Source organism: Coturnix japonica, chromosome 1 (genome assembly GCF_001577835.2).
Source record: "Coturnix japonica isolate 7356 chromosome 1, Coturnix japonica 2.1, whole genome shotgun sequence".
Taxonomy (NCBI): domain Eukaryota; kingdom Metazoa; phylum Chordata; class Aves; order Galliformes; family Phasianidae; genus Coturnix; species Coturnix japonica.
The window spans coordinates 68,716,191-68,742,372 of NC_029516.1; the positions used below are offsets into that span (position 1 = coordinate 68,716,191).

Below are 26,182 nucleotides of genomic sequence, written 5' to 3' on the forward strand. Positions count from 1 at the left end.
AGCCCATCAGTACAGGCAATTCTCTGTCCTGTGAAGATCTTGGCAGCTGTCTGTCCCAGCCCAAGCAATGAGAGCACCAGTGCTCCTCTTAGCCTTAACTCTATTCCTAGTCGCAGATGAAGCAAGCCTGGAACTGTGAGATCATCTCCTTTTGATTTTGGGGTGCTTTGTGGAAGGGACTATACAGAAAGATACAGTGCTGAGATGCTGCACTATTTAGTATCACAGAGCTGCATGGAGGGAATCTTGTTATTAGGGAGACTGAGCAGAAGCAACTCCTACTGGAGTCTCAAACACCACTGTAGGTGAAAACCCTGGTATTTGCCACCGAAGAAGCAGCAATGTCAGTATAGCACTGCACACATCAAAAACCTATAGAAGCCAGAAATCTTCCCTTTGTTCATCCTGTACTGGCAGAGGTAAAATTTGGAGCAAAACTGAAGCCTTGGTCACTGAATTTTCAGTGTAATTCCTTACACCACCATTTTGTTTCTGTGTACTTGCTATTGAGCAGTTGTGTCTTGGCTAATGGAAAGATGATGGCAGTCTTATAAGAGGAGTGATCTATTTCCATACTGGGCATATTGCCATTTTCAGGTATGGAAAGGGAGCTGCATGACAATTCTGTAGCCTTTAGTCATTTCTGCCCTCATGAAAGCAGCAGAAATGGATTCTGGGTGCTTTACCTCAACCTCTGAATGTTTCTGAACATCTTTTGCTTTCTTCTAGTCAGTACATGGTGGTGTTCCCTGCTGTCATTCACTACTTCCAAGAGGAGAAGCTCTGTATTCACTTCAGTTCCGTGACTGAGTCTGTCCACCTGGCTGTCACCTTGGAGGTGGAAAATGAGAATCAAACACTGGTGGAAAAGGATGTGGAGAAGCCAGGCACTTTTGAGTGCATCAGTTTTGAGGTGAGTGTAGATGCAGTTGCTGACTTGTCAGTAGATGGTCTTACTCTCACTTCAGACAACAGTGCTCTCTTGCCATGCTGTCCTTCTCTCCTTTGCCATGGGCTGCAAACAGGCAAAATGTATTTCCCTACCAGTTCTAGGCAAAATGGAACAACTCAGCGAAACAGGGAATCTTTCACTGTGTAAACAAAAAACTGTTCTTTTGATCTGTATTGGCTCATTTCACCCTACTTAAAGGTTGCTGGAAAACACCGACTGATTACTCAGTGTTTAGACCATTCTAATGCTTGAAAAATCACAGTGCAAGTTAACACATGGGAAATACTTTCTATTCATCCTCACTTCCTCAGAATTCTGTCCTTCCAGTTCCAAGAGAATGATTGTACTCCAAAGCTGTATCTGTATGACAAGTTGTAGTTGCTGACTACATAGACATTGAGCTTAATTTATGTTACCTGCAATTGGTGGTGATGGCACTGAACCCACAATGAACTGGATTTCACCTTGGTAATCCAGATATTCTGTGGGTGGCTTGACTTCCTGTCACTGAAACCTTCCTGCTACTGTTAGCTAAATTAGCCACACTGAGGCTGTGACATAACTGCAGGGACTTCAGTTACGTCTTAGGAGAGCCATTTTGGTGGATGGTGAGAATAACATGTTAGATTGTTCACTTTTATGTTCATGAAATAAGATGGTGATTGCTTCTTCACCCATAATATTAAGTACATTAAAGACAGAATCATGTAGTGGATTTTGGACTCTGGAACTTGAGGATTGTTTAAGTGAGATAATGTTTTGCTTCTGGGTGGAGATGAAAAGTCTTTGAAACTTTTTTTCTGTTTTCTTCTATCAACCAACATAGGTGCCAGAGCTAAATTCCTTGGAAGCAGATGATTCAGCTACACAAGTAAGACACCTCTCTTGGCTGTCTCTCCTCTTACAAACAGGAATTCCATCTGTCTTGCATTTGAGCCATACTCAAGGGAGGAGGTGCAGGGTGTGAAAGATTATGGGGGGGGGGGGGAGAGGGGAACAAAATAGAACCACACAAGCATGATAAGGGGAAAGGCAAAGAAAAAATGAGGAAACAGAGGAATATGGAGTAGACTATGACTAAGGAAAGGGGAATGGAGGGAAAGAAGGAAGTTGTAGTAGGAGAGGGACCTCAGTTTCTTCTTCAAGCTACTTGAAGTCTTAGGCAGTGTTTTTTTGGTTTTTTTTGTTTTTTTTTTTCAATTTGACAGTCAGAAGAGGTGGTTTTTCTTCATGTCCTGATACACAGCAGTGATAATGTGCTCTTTGAGGGTCAAAAGAAGGTTCTGATCAAGCCACAGAAAAACATAATTCTGATAGAAACAGACAAGGCCTTCTACAAACCTGGAGAAACAGGTGAGGAATGAAGGTGACATGGAAATGGAGAGGAATGATCAATATGGCAGCCATATTTGATGGGAAATCTTCAAGTGCATCGAGCTGAGCTTGTTGGAACTAGTAGAAAGTAGATCTCTTTATTAAGGACTTCCAGGAATAATGTGAATCAGAATGTACTCTTGAGGGCTATGCTGCATCAAATGCTCAGCCTTCTGCTCCTGAGTGTCATTGTGGGGAGTTATGTCTTATGAGGCCTAAAAGGAAAGCCAGAAGTCTCCAAAACACTGGAAAATCTACTGTCATTTTTTGAATACTTGTTTTCCTTTGAGTTTAGAGTCACTGCATAGATGCTGAGTGCTTAGCGCACCTCCAAGTTCTATAAATATGGAGACTTGCTCCAGAGTTTTCACAATCTAAAAAGACTGCAGAAAGACAAATGCCACTGATTTATACTTTATTATTTTTCCAGGTAAAAATAATGATTTTCTACAGCATGTGTTTGCTTGTATATCTCCTTGGCAAAGTTCTAGGTGGGATGGGGTTGGGGAGATGTTAGAGGATAGGTGATGAGGAGAACTGTTTGGGGGAAGACCAGAATGCTGCTTGAGGTAAACTAAGAGAGACACAAATAATGGAGCAGAGGAAAGGAGAAGAGTATTTGTGCAAGGATATATTGCACTCTGAATGCTTTACTCTCCTTTTCTTTATATTTCCAGTGAAATTTCGAATCATAAGACTTGATGATGACCTTATGGTAAATACAAATGAGGTGAGTATAACCCTGTGCATTTTTAGAAGAAGGAGCCTAAACATAATACGCGTTGAGAGGCTTGTGTAAGAGACTTCTTTCTGCATGCCTGTTAAATCATAAGGACAAATGATCTTTGAAGAGAAACCACTCATCTGTTGGCCTCTTGGAGAAAGATTGCAGTGTAGACTAGAACAGGAGGTTCTAGTTATGTCCTCCTTGGATACATAATGTAGGATCTGGAAAGAGCAGAACTTTGTGTGTGGATGCTGTTTAGGTCTACACAAAACTGAGCTTGTTTCTTTCTTCTTTTTACAGAATCTCCAGATATGGTTGCAGGTAAGTGGCAAATATCTGACCACAGGGAGATGTCTGTCTGTTCCATTGTGATCTGGTGGCTCTACATGCTCTTTCCCAAATAGGATCCTGAACGTAACCGCATTGCTGAATGGCTGAATGTAAAGTCAACACATGGCATTGTGGATCTATCCTTCCCCCTGGCCTCTGAAGCAGCCATTGGGGAATATACCATCTCAGTGCAACAAGACATGGCTCAAAAAAGATTCAGTGTTAAAGAGTATGGTAAGACTTCTTAGACAGCAGAAGTGAGGGAAAAGCATTGTGGATATCTAGAGGAAGACGAGGGTGATGTGGCTGTGTTCATCAGACCTTTTGCTCTGGGAGTAGAGCAGACTGGGTTTGTGGTCAGAATCTCTGGAACTCTGGAAGTTCTGCAGCTAAGTAGGGCACAGGTTGTAGTCTAACATGTTGTTTTAGCTGTTGCTGGGCCTTGTGATGAGCTCCTGCTGCTGATCATTGTTTCCTTCTTCTAAGCCAGATATACTGTTCAGTCAGTTACCATAACAGGAGCAGCATCATATCTTAACTCCATTCAGTTGCAGTGACATGTAAGAATAAAACCCTGTGCTGTTTACAGTGCTTATGGTTGACTGAGTTGGAGTAGAAAGAAATTCTTTGTGGAATTGTAGCAACAGAGGGAGGCATGGGCAAAGGACTAAATGCTGTCACAGCATGAAGATGAGTAAAAGGGAATATTATAGTCTTTCCCCTCATTTATTGGTACAGTATCACTTTTTCCCTCCCCCTTTGTCTATATCTTTCAATTTTCCATGCATCTGTTTGCAGAGCTGACAAAGTTTGAATTAAAGTTTGAGCACCCTCCTTTCATCAGCACAGAGGATGAGGAATTTCAGCTGGAGCTATGTAGCAAGTGAGTACCATCGTGATCTGTCCTTTGGCTCCATAGTCACCTCTAGTTTTTTAGAAGCAGAGAAGTGGCCTGTCGGTACAGTGGTCTTACATTAACTTTTGTTGAGGGAGCCAAATCACTCTGTTGAACTAGTTTTTTACATAAGTCATGATGCTGAACTATACTAAGGTTGCTGGTTAGAGGGCACACACTTGAGTTGGTGGCTTGAAACACATTCCCAGTGTTCAGTGCTTGAAGTGGGACACAAACTGATTTTAAGGGATGATGTCTCTGAGCAAGCAAGATACAACACTCTCCCAGGCTACACTTAACCCTTGATTAGGCAGGGGACTTGGTTCAAACTTTCTGCTGAAGCAGCTCATCTGCAGGTGTGTTCTTCTCTCTTTTGACACAGATATACCTATGGAAAGCCTGCTCAAGGAAAAATGGCTATTACTTTTATCACAGTGTTACAGTTTGAAATGAATGATTTCTCAAATTCTTCTGAGATGAGAAAGCAACAGAGCTGGGTAGGTGAACAAATAAGAGAGAGGAAAGTATCACCTGATGAAAATGTCTGTTGGTCCGTCTGTCCCCTTAATTTGCCTAATTGCAGCCCTAATGCACAGAAACCTGTTTAACCCGGTTTCTTCCTACATGTTAGATCTAATCAGACAATTTATCTTGCCCTGACTCTATTTTGTAAACACTGTTTCATCTGCCCATATTTGACTCACTGTTTCAGGAGAAGGTGTAAGCTCTTTAAAAATAACAGCACCTTTGGTCTTTCAAAGAGTTTGAATGATATTATATAGAATCAGATCACTAGTCTTATCAGCCCTGTATCTGCTCCCACCAATAAATGTGGTATCAGAGCATTAAGTCAAAGACTCAGTGCACTATTTCTTGCTCTATTAATATATTTTATAGATCATCTGAAGCTTACCAGTGTCCCGTCAAAAATTATGTCCAGTGTTACGTTACACTTTTTTGCACATTTATGCTCATTACATGTTTGTGGCTAAGCTGCGTGCCTAGTTTTTCTTACAGCTTTCAGATGAACCTTTTTGAGCCTGAAAGTCACAATAAAACATTTTAAAATATCATGCCACCCAGCAACAAGTCAGAATAGAAAAATCCAGATGGATCACTGCATTTTTAAAGTAGAGAATTATCTCCATCTGAAATGCTGAAGTCTCAGCTGTGCAAAATGCCAAATGAGTACCAGCTTCCTCTCACACATAATGCAATAAACCCTGCAAGGTTCTCAAGAGGACTCAACAGACACAATTAAAAACACTGTGTCCACTCCAGCTTTCATGACAGGCTGTCTGTACCCAGACTGTCTAATGCTTGGCACAGCTCTTGAAATCTGTAACTGGCTGGATGCCCACTTTTAAAATGGTCACATCACAGAGACAGTTGTGATTGGAGTGCCATCATGTCAGCCTATATTCACGAGGGCCATGAGGCTTTAGGGAGGAGGCTACCTGTAATTCAGACAGACACTTGGTCACTCTGGTGCAGGTTCTGGGCTTAGTGCAATCGCCTTCTGAGTCTGTTTTTGACAACAATTAACCACTGTATGATTTAACTGAAGAACTTTTTTAATGCCACTTTTATGTGACTTTAATCCAAGTGTGTGAGTTTCTTCTCTTGCTGTTATCCATGATGGATTACATGCATGGATAAGGTATGTATGTAGTTAGAGGTTTTGAGCTTCCTTCTGTTCCATAATTATTTAGACATATTTCTGTAGGATTACCCACCATATATGAAACAGCTCCTCTACCTCCAGATCACACTCTTTCTCTTTTTGTGTTTTTATTTCTCCAGACAGACAAGAATGGCTGTGCTAAATTTTCAGTAAAGATAAAGGCTCTGGAATTAAATGAATCTGACAGCTACATAGTTGTGGTAGGAGAAATGGAGGAAACTGGAACAGGTACTGGAGAATATGTAAAGAGTTTAATTACTTGTAGCAGACTTCTCCTTTCTTTTACTTTCTTTATATACTAGCAGAATGTATTATCTCTTCTAAATTTAAATGCTATATATGGCTTAGAAGTATCTTCTTGTCTTCTGCTTCTTTAAGAGCACTGCTGGAGTTCAACAGATTTTTTTTTTTTCTCTCTCTCTAAACAGGAGCACAGACTAAGGATTTTTCTAGAATTTCTATTGTGACAAGAATGAAATCTATAGAGTTTATCAATCTCCATCCATTCTACAAACGTGGACTACCATACACAGGGCAGGTAACACCCATGGGTCCTTCTCTGAGAATACATCATAGGTTTTATTTTCTGTTGGCAGAAGGAAGCAATCCTTAGGAGAGTAAGTGCTGCTCTGATGGTATCCAGCAACTGTGAGTGAAGCCCTCTATAAAATCAATTTCTTCTCATCATCCTAACCTAGTAATTCCCCTGGACAGGAATTTTAGGGCCAGCTGCAGTGTCCTCAAGGCTCTTCAGGAGCAGCTCTTGAAACTACTCTATGTGATATAAGGGATATGGAATGGGTGTGTTGGAAGCAGGAAGATACTACTCCCTGTACAGCCATCCAAGTGGTAATGGCAACTTGGCAAATCACTAAAGCTTAGTATATCTATTTACTAACAGTCATTTCTGACTCAGGTTTCCAGGATGATGCTAGGAATAAGGATTTAGAAAAACTAATGATAGAAAAAATAATAATATTATGCACTGACAGAGCCTTGGAGTGTAGCACAATGGGAGTATTAATATCCTACTTTTGTCCGCAGATTTTCTGCCACAGTGACGACAGTCCCCTCCAAAATGAAATGGTCTACCTAACAGTTGATGTAAATGATGAGAAGACACAACTGTCATTCCTCACAGATGAGGAAGGGAAAGTCCACTTCTCATTGGATACCACCAGCTGGAACAGCACACTGGTTTCATTGAAGGTAAGCATCAGCCACAGGAGAAAAGTAAGTGAAGTAAGGAGGAATGGAAAGTGGAAGATATCTAAGGTGTGAGACATAGTCTTCTGGCTCCTGGTCTCATCTGACTCTATCAGTAGAAGCATTCTTAATTACTCTCCAGTTCCATCTTCCCCGAGAGACAGGAGGCTTTGCTGAAATAATTTAGCTGAACACTCATCAAAGGTGCTCTGCTGTCCTGAGCTGCAGCATAATCCTAATCCATCTTTTGTATTTTTTCTTCCTTTTCTAAAAGTGAGTGGCTTCACTTAAATCATTCTTTAATCTGACAACTTCCTTAGATGAAATCTTTCCTTTTTTGCTGGGATGTGCTGAAGGTGGCTCAGCAGAACTGGCAGTTGATATCTATCTTTGCCGAAGCCCAGTTCAAGTGGCTGCCCTCTCCCTGAAGCAGCACATATCTTATTCAGGCTCAGCTTGGCAAGTAGCCATTATTGACCTCCCTTTCAAAACCATGCTTTGAAGCACTTGTATCCTCTTCACAACTTCTGAATTCATTGTTTCCATCCTGGCAGTACATGTGTATTCCCACTTTCTGCATTCTTGCAGATGATATGGGATTCATGAGCCAGCAATGTGCCCTTGCAGCCCAGAAAGCCAGCCATATCCTGGGCAGTATCAAAAAGAAGCATGACCAGCTGGTTGAGGGAGGTGGTCCTACCTTTAGTCCTTTAGTCCTTTAGTCTGTGCTTAGGTGAGGACTCATCTTGAGTACTGCATCCAAATGTGGAGTCCTGAGTACAGGAGAGACATGAACCAGTTGGAGCACATCCAGAGAAGGGCCACAAAAATGATTCAAGGAGTAGAACACCTCTCCTATGAGACAGGCTGAGAGAGCAGGGGCTGTTAAGCCTGGAGAAGGTTCTGAGGTGACCTGATAGTGACCTTTTGATATTTAAACGGGAGCTACAGGAAAGAAGGAGGCAGACTCTTTAGCAGGGTCTGTAGTGATAGAACAAGGCAAAGTAGCTTCAAGTTCTGAGAGGGCTGATTTAGGTTGAATATACAGAAGTCTTTTGCAGTGAGGGTGGTGAGGCACTGGTACAGGTTGCCCAGAGATGTGGTTGATGCCCTCTCCCTGGAGACTTTCAAGGCAAGGCTAGATCAGGCCTTGGGCAACCTAAATTTGCTATGCATGTCCTTGTTCATTGTAGGGGAGCTGGACCAGATGACCTTTGAAGGTTTCTTCCAAATCTAAGGATTCTATGACTCTATGATTTTATGTTTTTCCCTGAGGCAACAGTCTATCCATGGTGAAGTTCCCTCATTTTGATTTGGCTCTGTAATCTTTTGGGGCAGGCTCTAGTTTTTGTTCACAGGCTCACAGCTATTATTCACAAAGCCCTAGATTCTCTGCAGGGAAGTACAGCTTCATCATGCAAAGGCTCTTTTGCTGCCTGTTATATTTCAGGGTATCTAATGAGAAATACTGAGGGAAAATGTGGGTGTTATATTCATGGTAGATGGTTAAAAGTTGATATTGTGTCTCCTTAGAAAGATACAGAAGGAAAATTGTGGACAAAATATTAAACATAGATTTTTGCTAAAACTTCATGTGTTATTGACTTCAATATTGAGCTTACATAAAATAACTTTTTGAACATACAAGATATGAAGTCTGCCAACTAGCTCAGATACAGTCTTAGTGTTTTCAGCTGTCTCAAGCTCTTGTTGTGTTGTACTGATTGCTTTTTCATGTTTTTGTACTCTGAAGGGCACCTACTACCTTGAAAATGACACCAAGGACAATTATGGGCAGAATGCAGGGATTGGGGAGAGCTTCCACTGGCTGAAACCTTTCTACTCTGAGAGCAACAGCTTCCTTGAGATCAAGGCCAAGAATGATGTGATGCCCTGTGATCAAGAGCAGGAAGTACAAGTGGATTATATCCTTAACGAGAATACACTCAGCTCTGGAACAGACCACATTGATTTCTACTATATGGTAAGCAATAAAGGCATCTGAATCTCAGGGCAAGACCGTACTGCTATTTTATCTTTTTCAAAATAACACATAGATATTTGGAAGGGGTAAAGTTATTCAAGGCCAGTAAAAAACTGTGTTTTGTTCTGCCCAGTGCTCTTCTTCTTCTTTATCAGTTACTTAGACATAGACTTAGTTACCCCTGGCAGGGGTGTTGAAACTAGATGATCTTTGAGATCCTTTTCTATCCAAGCTCTTCTACAATTCTATGATTTTCCCATTTTCTAGATCCTGTGCTTTCTCCTAGCCTCCGTTTGCTTCCTTAGGAATGTCTTGGTCACCTCCTTCTCTCTTCTTTCATTCTGTTTACATTCTCATGCTTGCAGAATTCAGGCCCTTCAATGGCTCTTCTCTTTGCTCTTCAGGTGATATCCAAAGGCAGGATCCTTTCCAGTGGAAAGAAACAAGTGCCAATCCCCCAGCATGAGAGTGAGTACAACCTCATGAAAATGAAGTGCACATCTCAGGAAAGAGTGACTGCCAAACAATAGTAACACTGCACATGTTACTATTAACCAAAGGCAGGGGCTATTGAAAGAATTGTTAGAGTGTGGTCCACCTCATTATGTAAACACAGTTTCCATTATCACTGGTGAAATGGCCTTCTAGGTGAGTGTCATTCTCCAGTCTAGTCTAATTGATCTAATTCCTGACCTTATGACTTTGCTGCTAGCTGATATCTTTGAGAAGATACAAAATTTGTGTAGTTAATCTGTGAATATAAAGCACAGGAGGAGGGAATAGAGACATTTTTGCCAACCTTGAGCCAAAGGATTAGCTAATATTCTAGGATTATTGACAATCTGCAACCTATGGCACTGTATAAAGTGTTCCTGTTTACAGGTAGAGAATAATGAATTCCCTCTTTTGATTCCTATCTCCAGTCAGCTGATTCTGAATGGCATGGATTCAAGTGAGTGCTTTTCCTCTCTTCTTTCCTGTGTTGTACAGATCTGCATGGCTCCTTCTCATTAACTCTTACTATTGGCAATGACTTCCTGCCTGACATCAAGCTTCTAGTGTACACACTCTTCTCGGATGGAGAAGTGGTGGCTGATGTGGAAGATTTTCGAGTAGCCAAGTGCTTTAGACACAAGGTGAGCAGAAATGCAAAATGGAAGAAGAGGGCAATCACATCACTGATATCTTCTGGCCTGCTGTCATTTCTGGTTCTGTTTTATCTTTAGTCAAAAGGTGCAAATTGGATGTCTACTAAAACAGATGTCCAGTATCTTTTTGTCTGGGAAACAAAATAAATAACTTCCTCTTTCTCTAAATTCCTAGTTTTGCCCTCCCCTACACTGAGTGGCAAGCCCTTCTCAAGGAGTAAATCATGACCCTTTGAACACTATTTTCTCCCTACATTCCCCAGTGATTTAAAAATACAGTGTCCTCCATGTTGTTCCTAATGCATAGGGAAGTCTGCCTGCCTTGCTACTGAAGAATTCTCATTGCCTAAGCAGTCTTGAGTCAGTAAAAGGTGGCTGCAAAGAGGAGGGGAATTATGACTGGGCTGTGTGCCCCAGCAACCTTTCCAATGGTTTTCCAGGATGGATTCTCTAAGCATCTCATCCCTACCCTATTCTCTTTCACTCTGCTGTCCATACACCTAAGATTCACAGAGTAGCACTCTCCAGTGGTAAGTGCCTGATCCCATCTCCTTTTGCAGGTGGAACTGGACTTCTCAAGCAAGCAGGAAGTCCCAGGGTCAAAAGTCAGTCTGAATCTCAAAGCTGCTCCAGGATCCCTCTGCTCTGTCCAGTCTGTTGACAAAAGTGTCCTCCTGATGAAGAATAATACCCTAACAGCAGACACAGTGAGTGCACCCTAATGTCTGCCTGTATTCTGTCTCCATACTTTGGCAGGAGGCTCCTGGAAGGAAAATGGCTACAAGCCATTCCTGTACCCAGGTGCATTATTATGTGACTGCTCTGGCATTTTCCCTTCTGGGCCTTTTCTAAGTAGTTATGTGTTCTTCATGTTCCTCATGCACCTGCCTTGTGCTTTGAATCTCTATCTGGAAAGTGATGGAAGCTGCACACCACTGCTGGGGCAGGTTGGAAGAGCAGCATCAAAGAGATACTGGTGCTTTCTGCTTAGAGGGAAAGTACTTTCTTCACATAAACCTTCCTTTCTGTTCTCCTGTCTGCTACAAGGCAGTGAGGCTAAACTAACCTTAAATATATATGGTTTGAATTTTGGTTAGTCCTGTGTGAAGTCAGGAGCTGAACTCGATGATTACCTTGTGTGCACTTTCCAAATCAGAACACTCAATGATTAAAAAATCAGTTTTGTGCTGGTAGGCCCCTCCTGTCCTTCTGTCCCAAATACTGCTGAATTATAACTGTATGACTACTCAGGCTGAGCGCTCAAACAGTTCTTTAGAAAACAGTAGCCAGGGGACTATAGTGGCCAGGAGGTGACTGGTGAAAAGTGCACCCAGATGCATTTTGAGAATCATTTTGAGAAGATGTGAAGAAACTTATCCTTAAAGCAGTCCTGTGGTTCAACTGAATGAAATTAAGACTTATTAGAACAAAAAACATTGCATGAACTGAAAATTCAAACATACATTCACAGTGTATACCGGAGATGATACAATCGGTATGCCTCATACAAAGTTGTAAGGTAAGTTAGAGCAGGCCAGCCTGTTACAAAAGAGCCTCATCCAAATCCAGAGGGACTTGTTGCACCTGTAGGTAGGCACCTCAGTGTGATCTGGTGTTCTCTTTTACAGGAATGCTGTTCTAAGGCATGGCACTTACTGATATACAGATATAACAAATAATACTCATGAAATTTGTAAGTCAGATATGTCAATGCACTCAAACTGAGATGTGTCCTATCCAGATTTTGCTCATTAGAGTTAAAAGGTTTGAACTGTCAGAGATGAAAATCTTCAGACAAAGAGCTTCTTGCCTACATCCACTCCTCAGGCCTCATGTCCTTAAGCATAAGTGATGACTTCTTCAACTCTGCATCTTTATTAAGTAAAATACAGGGCTATAGTCCAAATATTCGCCTCATTCACACAGTCTTGTTGGCCAGTTCCTCATAAAGACCTCTGTTCTTCCTTTGCAGTTGTATGAGAAGGTCTTTGATGACAGTTTTACAATTGGAGGACGAGGGTTCCCTTATCACCTGGAAGACTTTGATGCATACCCTTGTCTGCCCCAGCAATCTGGTCTCCTTAAAAAGATGGGTGCACCATGGTACCAAAGTGAAGCTGACGTTTTTAATTTGTTTAAGGTGAGACTCTACACGTGTACCAAACTTTTCCTTAAACAGTGATTGCCACTATGCCATCCTGAATGCCTACAACTATTTAGTCTTAGTAAACTACAGCTGCCCTGACATTCATTTCTACAAGTTACCTGTGTCCTGTTTTTCTCCAGTGTACCTACCATCACTTGGAACTTATGGGGAAAGTTAAAATTTAGGAGTAAGCACAGTGCATTCCTCTTGCACTGTCCAGAGTCATAGAATTATAGATTGGCATGGAAGAAACTTTAAAGATCATCTAGTTCCTACCTCTCTGCCATGGACAAGGTTGCCAGCCACTAGCTCAGCCTGCCCAGGGCCCCATCCAACCTGACTTTGATCAGCTTCAGAGATGGGGCATCCACAGCTCTGGGCAATCTTGCAATATCTCACCACACTCAATTTTTTCCTAACATCTAGCCTAAATATCCCCTATTTTAGTTTAAAGCCATTCCCCTTTATCCTATTACTTTCAGACCATGCAAAAGATCAGTCAGCTTCCTTCTTATAAGCTCCCCTCACCTACTGGAAGGCCACAATCTGATCTCCGCAGAGCCTTCTCTTCTCCAGGCTGAACAATCCCAGCTCCCTCAGCCTTTCTTCAAGTGTTTCTGTCGTTTGATCATCTTTATGGCCTTCCTCTTGACCTGCACCAACACCTCCCTGTCTTTCTTGTGCTGAGGGCCCCAGACATTAATGCAGTACTCCAGACAGGGCCTCACAAGGGCAGAGTAGAAAGACAATTGTCTCCCTTGCTCTGCTGTCCATGCCTCTTTTGATGCAACCCAGGATACAACTGGCCTTCCAGGCTGCAAGCACACACTGCTGGCTCGTGTCCAGCTTCTTGTTGACCAGGACCCACAAGTCTTGTCCACAGGGCTGCTCTCAATGCCTATGTATATGTATACAAACAAGCAGCAGTTTGAAGTATTTCAGCTACCAACAACTGCTTAACGAAAATTTGCTGTGATTTGAGAATTTCTCAAGATATTTTCAACATTCCTTATTGCCTGTTATTTACCACCAATTTACTCTCTTTACTGTTTTCCTAGTTACTGCGCATGAAAATATTAACCAATACTAAAATCAAGAAACCAGTTTCCTGTATCCAAAAAAACTTTGAGAGAAAGATGTTGTCTAACATTGACAATGTTGTGGGTAAGGAATTAAAATTTCAAACTCATCAAGTGATGGGACTCTCCTCTCCTAATCCTGGCCAGGCTGCTGCTGAGATGGCTGATCTCCACCCTGCTGTGCTCCTCTTTTTTGTGTGTATGAAAGAAATGGTGCTTGTGTCCAGCTTAGAGAGCCCAGTTAATCAATAACAGTTAAAAGCTCTAATTTCTGTCCCTTATTAAGCTGTCCTTGGGTTCTGTGGTCATCACAGAAAATGTAGCATGCACTCCACAAGTATTTTCACAGACTACTTAAAATGGTGTGACTCTAGTTAAGTATTCTGTCTCCTTCTGTTTCCACACCAAAACTTGATGAAATTGTCTGTCTGAGCCTCAGACCAAAGTCCATTCAACTCTCTCTCCCTAAAACTGTGTTCGCTAAGATATGGACTCTGACATACTCTCACTGAAAAGCTAACCCTGTATACACAGATAATTTATGGCTTGTGCTAGGTTGCCTACAAATGAAGTAATTTCACCTGTTGTAACTTATACCGTTTTCTGATGTATTACTTGCTTTGCTGCAGACAGACATGTTGTTCATGACAATCTTGTACCTCAGTCAGATGACACACAGATGTCCAAACCACGGACATATTTCCCAGAAACTTGGATTTGGGATTTGGTCCCTATCAGGTTGGTAATAGCCTCTGCCTGCCTTTTCCAGTGACCTTTGGAAACTTCTGACTGCTTCTAATCAAGTTCTCTCTCTCTTCCTGCTGCAGTGATGAAGGTCAAGCATCTCTCCAAGTTACTGTACCTGACACTATTACAGAATGGAATGCCAATACCTTCTGTGTTGATGATACTGGCTTTGGGCTTTCTAATTTAGCTACTCTTACGGTCTTCCAGCCTTTCTTTGTAGACCTGTCACTGCCATACTCTGTGATCCAAGGTGAGATTTTCAGCCTGAAAGCCACCGTCTTCAACTACCTCAAGGACTGTATCCAAGTGAGTATTTCCCAAATCCCATATCCCATATCCTATGTTAAAGCAAGAGCGCAAGCCTAAAAGTGAGATATTAGCAATATACCGGTATCTGGGACACAAAGTACAGTCTCATCTTTTGTGACTCATGATGTTTGTTCCTTCAAACAGTGCCTGGAGCTAATTCTGTGCCAATGTATGTTTGTATACCTCAACACACTCAGGTACACACCACCCTCATAGAGACTCCAGAACTAAAGGTGGATGTCTGTCCAGGCTGCCAGTTCACCAGCTGCCTCTGTGCCAATGAAGCAAAAGTCTTTGTGTGGAATGTGACAGCCACTAGACTGGGTGAGGTTAAGCAGAGGGATCTGTGGTAGGTAGTGGGAGGAGATGTGAAATTTGCCTACCCCTGTGTCTGGTCCCATCACCTGTATGTACAGAGCTCTGCTGCAGGTGCTCAGTGATGAACTCTTGTGCTTCTTGCAGGCAAAGTGAATGTCACTGTGAGCACTGTGGCAGAAGATTCACATAATCTGTGTGATAACAGGGTTGCTGTGACACCATTGCAAGGAAAGACAGATACAGTGATAAAACCTTTGCCTGTGAAGGTTAGTCAGACCAATGATGGAGAATGCCCGGGGACAGTGTGTTATTCCATGAAGCTGTTAGTTAGAAAAAGGAAGTTTAGATCTTTCTTTGAAACAGACAGGTCAACAGAGGCATAGAGACTTCCTTTCCTGCCTTCTCTTTCTGAGCTATTCTTTCTCCACTTGCAGCCAGGAGGCATACGGCAAGAGAAGACCCAAAACGCCTTTCTCTGTGCTGCAGGTAAGGAACATAATTCACTGACTGCTGTCAGGATGGAAGGGATGGAGCTACTGCAGGTATTGAGAGGTGGGGGGAATTTGTCCAAGAACAAGCACCCGTGGTACTATCCTTGCCTGGGAGAACAACCACTGTTGTTTCTTCATATCTATCTTCTGCCTGGCAGCATTTTTTATATGAAGCATGTATTTTTGGGTCTCAGCTTCTGTGACTCAGTTTCGCACTCAGTCTCATATAGGCTGCTTTGGGGTGTCTCAATTGTGTGTGATAATTTTTCCAATGAGTAAATTTCTGTCTTTTCCCTTCCTTAGATAACACAGTCTCTCAAGAATTCTCCCTGACCCTGCCTGCAGAAACACTGGAGGGATCTGGTCGAGCCACTTTCTCTGTGATTGGTGATAAAGGCTTTCCTTGCTCTTGGGTCCTAGTGGGAAAAGCTTGCATAATGCTTTGGCCTTAATGTGGCACCAACCCAGCTCCTTATAAGATAAACTGGAGAGTGTGATGATGGCCTTAGAAATGTATATCAAGTAATCTTTTTCAGCAGTTATTCCTCTCATATGGAAAGATTTTAGGTGATCCCCAGGTGTCTTATTGTGATATTACATGCATCAGTTTCATGAGGAGCTCCTTTTCAAGATTCCAGTAGAGCTTAGAGAAAGCAGGAATCCCTTCATTTTTATACTGCTGAATACTTTTCTTTCTCCTGATCCTCCACCTCAAATTTTAGGAGATATCATGGGCCCAGCACTTCAGAATTTAGATCAACTGCTTGAGATGCCTTTTGGCTGTGGTGAACAGAACATGGCTCAGTTTGCACCAAACATCTTCATACTCCGGTACTTGAAGAAGACTAAACAATTGGACCTAAAAATTGAATTCACAGCACGTTATTTCATGAGAACTGGTAAAAATTGTCTTTCCTTCTATTCTGAAAAATAATAATGTATTAAAAAGTGCTATAAATCTAGAGTGTGGAGCATTTGATTAATGAGTGAGTGCAAGATGAGAGTGGAAGCAATGCCAGAGTTGTGCCAAAGAAAGATATCACTGAGTATAAGGAGATGGTTTCAAGAAAGGTAAAGCATCTTTCTGAAGAATCATTATTTCTATCTCTGGATATTATTGAGGTACTAAGCCTGATTTCCTCAGGAGGGAGTAGGTAATTAATGATTTGCATTATACTGTGATGCCGGTATTTCACTGTGTTAACGGTCTGATGCAGATACAGTTCCTTGGGGAAACAGGGCAACAGTTGCTACTAAATGGAATAAAGAGAGACCGTAGCAGATAGATAGTTTAGTTAGTGTTTGCTTATGTCCAGTGTAATTCAAATTTAATACAGTGCTAGTGTCCTATTTTGCAATGCACATAATATTAGGATTTCTCTTTGTCTGTTCTGAGAAAAGCCTTGTTTGTCACTCCTACTGATCTTTCTATTCACAGTAAGGTCTCAGTTTGTCACAGTTAGGGTTGCTTGGGGAGTGTGTAGAGGTGAAATCGTTTAGTGTGTCCCTGCTCTGAAAAATCAGCTAGTAATGCTGAGCAGCTGTTTCTTGTTATTGTGATGCTGTGGGATGACTCAAGGCATTGTGGTGTAGTAGGTTTGGCTCAGTGTCTCTGTAGGAGCTGGTGAAGTCTCTTGCCATAAAAGCCTTCTTCCTACACTAAAAGCACAGTTTGAGATGTTACACTTTTTCACACTAAGAGTTGCTTTTGCCCCTGTCTTCATAGGTTACCAGCGTCAGCTGCTCTACAAACATGATGATGGCTCCTACAGTGCTTTTGGGAAGTCTGACACCCAGGGCAACACATGGTGAGTGATCAGAGTTGGTGCTGTCATCCCAAACCTAGAATCCATTCTATTTCCTGGCTGTGACATCTATGCTCTGCCCACAGGCTGACAGCTTTTGTGGCCAGGTCCTTCGGGCAGGCCAGCTCTTACATTTACATCAATAAAGATCATGTGCGGGATGCCGTGCTCTGGTTGCAGAAGCATCAATTATCCAATGGTTGCTTCCAGAGTGTGGGGAAGCTCTTCAATAATGACTTGAAGGTATGACTAATGGTGATGGAAGTAGGTGTGGTAGAAACACAATATGGAGATGGGGTCACTTCCCCAGGCTCTTCTGCTGTGCACGGTAGCACAAAACATGGTTTAACTCAGCCAAACATCTTTCCAGAGCAGAGTGAATCATAGCCTAGAACAACATGTGTTTCTTCTACACAAGCTTTTAATCTCTACTGGGCATTCTCATTTATTCTCTAGATAAACAGCACCATGACAGATTGTGCCAAGGCACGTGAGGGGTACACAAAGAAAAAAATTGTGTTTTATAGTGCTTGTACAAAAAACTCTGGCTGGATTGTCTCTCTTCTCATGCATTATGGTCTGCAATAAAGACTCTCCAGAGATGCTTAACTTTGTGTTTTAACATGGGGTGATCTGAAGACACTGCTGTCCTTTCACTGCCCACCTAGTATTACTTTTCCTGGAGCCTGGCACTCCCAGATTGATCCCTGCACTGTAGCTGGAAATGCACAGTGAACATGCTCTGATGCTCAAGTACCAAACATCTGCATGCAGTGTAGCGGTACGTGGGTTCATGTGTTCTGTAAAGGAAGAAATAATCAAGACCTGTCAGATTGCGAAGTCACCCTACTAAACACAAGGCACATGTTTGAAATAAAACAGGAGGATGTGTTAGCAAAGTAAAGGGCTACACTTCTCCTTTTATTACTATTACTATTATTATTATTTAATTGGATGCAGTACAAACTAAAACCAGAGTGTACAGATAGACTTTATCCTTGTCTGACTTCCACTCAGTTCTCAACATGGGCTTTCTATTTCAATAGATCTTTTGGGGCACAACAAACTTCCCTCTCTTTGCACTTGGAAGTTTCTGCTATCAGTGTGAACAGTGCCTCAGAGCATCGTTTATGATGCAGTTGTAGAGTCATCCACCTCTCTGAGGATGCTGGCAGAACTTTGCTGGGAATGCTTGTCCTCTGATGGGAAAAGAGACTCTTGGATGCCTGTTTCCCCTTGTTAATCTGTAGCTTCTCACAATCAACTGATTTGTATACAAACTCACATCTTGTATACAAATCCTGCATCATAAAACCTTTGTTCTGGTGTCTACTTGTAACATAAATAAATAAAAAAACACAAAACAATTTACCACCATATCAAGAATGTCCACAGGCATGCAACTATACTCTGGTAGTTATGTGATCCATAGGAGTTAAACAGATCACCTAATGTTTGGAGGCAAGCAATGTTCATTTATTGTCTGTCTGTGTGATTTACAGGGTGGTGTGAATGATACACTCTCGTTAACAGCCTATATCGCTGCTGCCCTTCTGGAGCTCCAGGTGGAGAAGAATGTAAGTCATGTTTGACCTTTTAACATGGATAATGTGTTCTTTCTGACATTGACCTGATTTGCAGCAAGCAGAGCATCTGTCATTCCCAACTAATCTTAGGACAACAATTGTCAGTGAAAATGATGCAGGTCTTGCAGGGAAGATGTAGCTGTAATACTTGAGGACTGTTGGTATATTGGGAAATTTTCTTTCAATTTCTTCCTCAGGATACAATGCTGGATAATGCCCTACGCTGTCTTAAGAATGTTGCATTTGATGAGACCAGCCTTTATGTCAAGGCACTGATGGCTTATGTATTCACATTGAGTGAGGATATGGAGATGAGACAGGAGCTCCTGGATAAGTTAGAGAAAGCAACTGGTAAGTTATTGCCTTTCCAAGACTTTGGATTCACAGAATCACAGAATTGTAGGGGTTGGAAGGGACTTCTGGAGGTCATCTAGTCGAATCCCTCTGCTAAGGCAGGTTTTCTAGAGTAAAGTGCAGAGGAAAGAGTCTAATTGGGTTTTGAAAATCCCCAGGGAAGGAGATTCCGCAATCTCTCTGGTTACCTTGTTCCAGAGCTCTGTCAGCCTCAAGGTAAGGAATTTTTTTCTCATGTTAATATGGAATTTCCTGTTTTCCAGTCTGTGCCTATTGCCCCTTTGTCTTATCACTGGTCACTACCGAAAAAGACCCGGCCCCATGCACTTGACACCAGTCCTCTAGATATTTATGAGCATTGATAAGATTCCTTCTCAGTCTTCTCTGGACTGGAGTAATGAAAGCATTCACTAACTTTGCCTTCTCAGTGTCCTCCATTACCAGGGCACCTACTCATTCAGCAGCTGGCCCACATTTTCCCTAGTCTTCCTTTTGCTATAGAAATATTTAAGAAGTCCTTGTTTTCCTTGACCTCTCTCACCAGATTTAATTCCAAATTAAACTTCCTTGTTGCCTCTCTGCATGTCCTGACAGTATTCCTATATTCCTCCCAAGTGGCCACAGCCTTTTTCCACATTTTGTATGTCTTCTTCTTTTATTAGAGATTTTCCATGAGCTCTTTGCTTATCCATGCAGGTCTCCTGCCATTTTTGCTTAATTTCTTACTCTTAAGGTTGCACCAATCTTAAGCTTGGAGGAAGTGGTGCTTGAATATCAACCAACTCTCTTGGGCTCCTTTATCTTCCATTGCTCTAACCCATGGGATACCTCCAAGTAGGTCACTAAAGATGTCAAAGTTGCCAGAACCTCCTGGACAGTGGTACATAGGTAAAAGGTACATAGCTGTCCATGACAACATTCTAGTCATACAAACTGTCCCACCATGTCTCTATGACTGCAGTGAGAATATGGCTCTGTGACAACACACAGGCACCCTCCTATTAATTCCCCATGCTGTGTGATTGGTCCCTGCTCTCTTAAAGTCAACCTATGCATTCTCCATTTAATGACTGTAATGTGACCTACAGTTACAATCCAGGAGCTGATATCCTCACAGCATATCACTGAGGAAGCAGTGCCTGGATGCATAGGAATAACAAATATGGCTTCCTCATAATAGGTTGGAATATGGCATATGAAAATTAGTTCGTCTCTGTCACCGCTAATAGGACGTAGCTTTGAGTATACACACAATTGAATAAAACCAGGACTTCACTTTATAAAGAAAAAGCTTGTGTTCAGAATCAATCAGTTCCTAGCAAAACTGTTTCCTAGAAGAATGAGAATCTGGGGTCATATCTGCAGGCTGGATCTCTCTGTGCTTCCAGAGGAAGAACTGGAGTCTAATATATTTTCAGAAAACAAAAATCACAGGAGAGATTGCCTTCTGTATTCTGAATTTCTCCAGGAAGTTGCAGGCATTTCTGGTGTTGTAAAGGAAACTGCCACTCCTCCAGATATAGAAGGGCAGGATGAGCTAATGTTCATAGGGGTCTAAAGTTCTACTCTTCCACATTTTTTTTCTCTATGCATCAGCAGAGCGTCTGACATCAGGTTCCAGTAGTAAAGAATCTTCTTCTATGATTGAGATAGTAGCCTACATCGTTCTGGCTCATGTTTCCAAACCAGACTTTGCTGTCAATGAAAGCGCAGTCAGCAAGCTTGTGCACTGGCTCAGTAAACAAAGAAATTCTCATGGGGGATTTGCTTCCACACAGGTAACAATCTGGGGAAAGTGATGAGGGAAGAAGAGAGATACTGTATGTAGAGTGATGTGTGTATCATGGATGTACATGTCATTCCAGATCCATCCTTTGCAGAGAGGCATACATGAGCCCTGCTCAGGAAGGGGAATGCTGAGGGGAAGGGTTGGGGTTTTTTTGGTTGTATGTGTGTGTTTCTGTGTGTGTATGGTATAATTGGGATCACCCAGGACTAGGACGGCTAGTCCCAGGGCCCAGAAGCCATGCTTGCCAACATACAGAATTCATCCAGAAGCCTGTGAACTTACTGACATATACCCTAGGTGTATCAGTATGATTCATAGGCATTAGATGTGTATTTTTCTCTGTCATGCTTGATTTAGAGTGCTGGATCTTGTACTGTTTTACTGCATAAGATAGTGCCTTTCTCTTTACCTTCAGGATACAGTCGTTAGCCTGCAGGCCCTGGCTCAGTATGCAGCCCTGATTCCTCACAAGGTCAGAGATGTAAAGGTGACAGTGAAAGGCAAAGAGGCTTCTTCACTAGAGTTCCACGTGCACAAAAATAATAAGCTAGTCTTGCATCAAGCATCTCTCCTTGAACTCCCAGGGATATACACGGTACAGGCAACTGGCAGCGGTTGTGTCTACGTACAGGTGAGTATATATAAGAAACAGAACTGTTAAGTTTTGCCACTAACTCTTTAAGCGAGATTTTGATCTAAACCAATGCTATAGCCTCAGGTTCTGTATAGGATTTGGCTTCCTTCTCTTCATGGGCAGTGTTTTAGCTAAATGTGTTTTTTCAAGCTTTAATTATTTTTCTAGTAAAAACTGAGACAGTTTTGGACTGAGTGAGATATATTACAGATATCTGAACCTTCAAACCTAGGGCTACATTTGGAGTCTACATGAGATCCTAAGAGCTCAACATAGAATGTCTGGACAGAAAGAACAGCTGAAGCCAGCTGTGTTATTGGTTATCAGTCTGTTAAAAGCTGGAGGCACAAATAGACCTTTGAATCATGCAGGCAGGTTTGGGGGTACTTGACAAACCTGTTTTCTTTTCTACCAGAGCACTCTCTACTATAACACCCTGCCAGCAAAAACTGAAGTTGTCTTCCTCCTGAATGTGGAAACAGTAGCGCGAGAATGTGATGATGTCAGGAAACAGTTTGACATCCATATATCTGTTAGGTATGGGATTATTATTATTATGCTTTACCAGAAAGCAGTTAGATCTCCCACAGTATCACCAGAACCCCCTAAATATCTCCTGTTTTTGACAAACACTGGGACAGACTGCCTTCTCCTCTGTAGACTCAAAGATCATGAAATGAGAGCTAAGGCCTGGGAAAGCAAGAGAACACATTGGCAGTAGCTTCCATAGCCCAACTATTTCAGCTCAGAGCAGCACAGCAGTTCCTCGAACACTGGCAGATGAGACAATAGTGTTCTCAATAACAGGAGTTCCCAGAACAGGGAGAATTTGGAGGCATGGACTGAAGCAGTGTGTCTTGATTTGTATTCTCCATGCCCTACTATCCTGAAAGAGAGCAATGCCAACATTTTCCTTTTATTGGGTGAGAAGACAAGAGAATGGGAGACCCATCCACTCTCAATCTATAACATCAAAGATAACTTCCATTTCTGTACAGGGCAGTGTGTACATTTGCCGCACAGTCTTTCTCCACATTAAGTGAGTAGTTGGGGCAATGAGATTTCTTTCCCCTATCTCTATGTAAGCAGCTGTGCTTTCACATCACTTAGAGCAGACCAGAATTTGAACTACAGTTTATCACGATCTTCTGAGTTGTGATGAGTTTCCCATCTAAAGTGTTTCTTACCTGCCTTTTTTTTCAGTTACATTGGGAACCGGGAAACCAGTAATATGGCCCTGGTGGAGGTGGATATGCTGTCAGGGTTCATTCCTACAAAAAAGTCTGTGAAAGAGGTAAGACTTTTTCCTCTGGCCTTCCCTGAAGATATGAAGATGTATTTTCCAATGTATCTTAGCCAGAAATACCCAGACCTCTAAGAACTGCTGGAGTATAATAGTTACTATGAAGTTATCTTACTCTAAGTTAAATAAACTGAGCAAGTGCAAATATAGTGAAAGTCTTTTGTGTGCTCCTACCAAATACAGGCCCTTACAATTAGAGAATACAGGCTCTCCCTTGACTAGGCTAAATGCCATAATCAGCAGTTGTGTGCTGACAAATATCAAGCTACATGTGAGACATCAGGCAAAGCTAACGAGCTGATGCTAACAAAGCTCATTCTCTTGTCTTCCTGCATAGTTGGAGAATGTACTCTTGGTGAAAAAGACAGAGATAAAACCAGACAAAGTCACGATCTACCTGGGAGAGGTAAGAGGAAGAGCACAGAGATCTGCTCAGTCAAGTAGTACTAAAGTAGTTGCTGCGCAACAGAAGTACTTTGAGTCTGTCATGATAACAAAACAACAGCACTATTTTGTGTTGGGACTTTAGAGATCAGAAAATACAAATCTATCAGCTAGTCATACAACTCAAAATTGGCAAAAGAGGATGAAAGAACCTGGGAAAAGTGGAGAAAGAAATTTTTGATGCAGAGGGAATAAAGTTGGAATGCAGATGACTTGAAGATAGTGTCTGTTCTTCCCTCTAGCTGGATAAGACTTCTGTGAATCTTAACATATCAGTGGAACAAGATAATGAAGTACAGAACCTGAAACCAGCCACAGTGCGTGTCTATGACTACTATAAACCAGGTGAGATTTCACAGGAATAGGTGAAGAGTCACTATCTTACCTCCCACTCAAACATAGTGCAGTCTATGTCATTTGTTCCACTTATGTCCCTTAGTCCTGTGTACTACCTCTGGTCGGCATCAGTAGTCTTCCTCATTGTGTTCACTGATTGAACCTGGTCTTCTCTCATGCTCGGTTAGCTTCTTACCTTGATTGCAGAATACTTCCACAATGGTTTAAGAAAACTATTGCCTGATTTAAAGCAAAACTTCCCTTATCTACATGGTACAAAGAACAGACTCTTCCAATTATCTAAACAAACTACAGGGCTATCCATTAACAAGCATTAGCAAGTTTAACAATATCACTAAAACTTGTATCTTCCTTAAAGTTCTAAAGGAACTATTAGCCCAGACATCTTGAAGTCATTGTCGACCTCTATCTCTCCACACTCAGTATAGGACAGCACACAGAATAGCAAGAATTATTTGAAAAGAATTTGAGAGCAATATTCAAAGGTACCACTGGAGATTTAGAAAGCTGGACCATAGGTCTACGTGTTGTATACTGAATTCCATTCTTGCTCTTCCTTCCCATACCATTTCAAGAGGAAGAGGAGGATTCTTAATTCAGTCTGTCCATTCAGCACCATTCAGCAAATGTCAGTGGGTATTAATGTGTGCAATTTTTTCTTAATGGGGAAATCAATTCCACACCTTTTCTTCATATGCACTTCAGTGTCAGATGCCATTTTTCAGTCTGCCCCTCTTAGTTCTTCTATACTGCCCCTCTGTTGCACAGAAACAAAATATAACAGAATATTGGGTGGCAAAGTGCAACCAATGCCATGCCACCACCTCTGACACTGTGGACCAACATAATCAAATAGGTGGCATTACTTTTGGATTATCATACTGCATAATAGGATCTTTCATAGTTGGAGTGGAGACAAATAAAGGAAAATTATAGACATTTTTCTGTTCCTATATTCACACCCTAAAGAGGAGAAAATAAGGAGAGTGGGATGGTTGTGTTAAAGAGAAAGAAACTTTAGCATTATTTTACCACATAGTTCTGCAGCTCACCATGCATTCTCGTTTTGCTTCTACAGATGACCGTACAGCAAGAGAATACAATTCCCCTTGCAGCTCAGGTTAGTGTTAACAGGCTTTCAAGATGGGAACATCTGAAACAGCTGGGACTGAGAACTGGCTGTAAGCAAGAAAAGCAGCCAACTCCGATCTTTATTTAATTCCATCATGTGCTGATCAGACTGCAGATTGATTTGGAATCTACTATACTAGTTGGCGGCACCATTTCTAGTCCAAATATGCAGACCAGGGCTTAAATATACCATGGAGATTTTAAAGTATCCGTTTTTATTCAATTTCCATATATCCCTTGTGTGCAGTTCTCACAGCATCCCAAATCTGAATGCAGCTGGAAGTGCCTATGTCAGTAACAAAAGGATGTTGCAACTCATTCTTTACAACTTCTTGGTCCTTGGATTTGTTCCTAAATATTCATCATGCACTATGCCTTATGCTTTTTCTTTCTGCAGTTGTCTAGATGAAAGATTCTGACAAGAACACCATGGTTATGGAACCAATAATCTGAATTTCCTGCCTTCATAAGGAAAACACTATTACTCTGGCTCTCCTGCTGCACACACTTCTGCTCTGTTGGATGCACCCTCTTTCATTTTATGCCCCTATTTTCTATGTGAAACCTGACTCGATATGCAGTAGTTTGAAATCAAGTGAAATAAACTATGTGAAACCTGAAAAGAATGCAGTGACTTGTCAGTTTAATAACTCCGCACAGAATTCAGCATGTTTCTTTTGGTCACTATATTGGCTTAAGTATTCATCTCCTCCCTCTGACCCAACAGATTGTTTGCAATCAAACTCCAAGAAAAAAACAACCAACCAACCAAGTCGTACAAAAGAAGGGTTAGATATGGATAGGTCTGTGTAGTTCCTCTTTATGTCTGGTTTGTCCTTTTTTAGGGAAGTAAATATCAGTAATCTTTTTGAGATGTAGTTTCCTTTCATAAAAAATGTAGAGCAAGATAAGGTGATGAACTCTGCTTGCATGTAGGATAACCTGCTGACTAATGGTAGTGGCTTTGTTAAAAGATAGCGCTTTGTAGTTGAGGATTTGCTCTATGAAATAATGTTATTACACTCTTTGTATGTGTTTGTTGTGGTTCTATGATTTTTTGTTATCAGTATTCCACATCTTGTAGTGTAATGGGAGTTACAGAGTTAATGCCTGAGTTCCATGGATTCTTGATAGTTACGGGTACTAAAAAAGAACTATGGCTCCCAGAAGTCTTTGTTATTCCATTTCCGTTTTCCATTAAGAGGGAAAGATAAAACCAGTGTCGGGTCTGTCAGGCTAACAGCTTCCTCCTTGCGCAGGGAAACCATGCTACCTCTTTTCTTTCCTCCTGTTTGACTGCCAACTCTTTCTGGCATCTCCATTAATACTGTCAAGAATAGCACCAGCTTCATGGGAACACCACACTGGGGCAGCAGTGCAAGGGTTCAC

General features: G+C 41.7%; 1 protein-coding gene across 5 annotated transcripts; it reads left to right on the top strand.

The window, feature by feature from the left end:
• Positions 1-25,419, top strand: LOC107318362 (alpha-2-macroglobulin-like protein 1). 5 transcript variants are annotated; one of them, XM_015872089.2, is made up of 37 exons: positions 1-135; positions 730-913; positions 1,779-1,823; positions 2,161-2,305; positions 3,004-3,056; positions 3,354-3,374; positions 3,458-3,617; positions 4,182-4,266; positions 4,661-4,775; positions 6,082-6,190; positions 6,391-6,500; positions 7,007-7,171; positions 8,922-9,152; positions 9,557-9,620; positions 10,143-10,288; positions 10,861-11,007; positions 12,273-12,440; positions 13,505-13,610; positions 14,155-14,263; positions 14,353-14,578; positions 14,779-14,905; positions 15,044-15,165; positions 15,334-15,385; positions 15,694-15,777; positions 16,113-16,289; positions 17,117-17,198; positions 17,282-17,438; positions 18,698-18,772; positions 18,979-19,132; positions 20,732-20,913; positions 21,340-21,555; positions 21,974-22,095; positions 22,762-22,852; positions 23,199-23,267; positions 23,548-23,650; positions 24,741-24,782; positions 25,191-25,419. In XM_015872089.2, the coding sequence occupies exons 1-37, from the start codon at positions 68-70 to the stop codon at positions 25,196-25,198; spliced, it is 4,320 nt and encodes a 1,439-aa protein (XP_015727575.1). In that variant the 5' UTR covers positions 1-67; the 3' UTR covers positions 25,199-25,419. The 5 variants fall into 5 exon arrangements, with proteins under 5 accessions (XP_015727575.1, XP_015727585.1, XP_015727620.1 ...); XM_015872099.2 differs by having other exon boundaries at positions 20,735-20,913; XM_015872118.2 differs by lacking the exon at positions 1-135 and adding an exon at positions 149-419.
• The last annotated feature ends 763 nt before the right edge of the window (positions 25,420-26,182 follow it).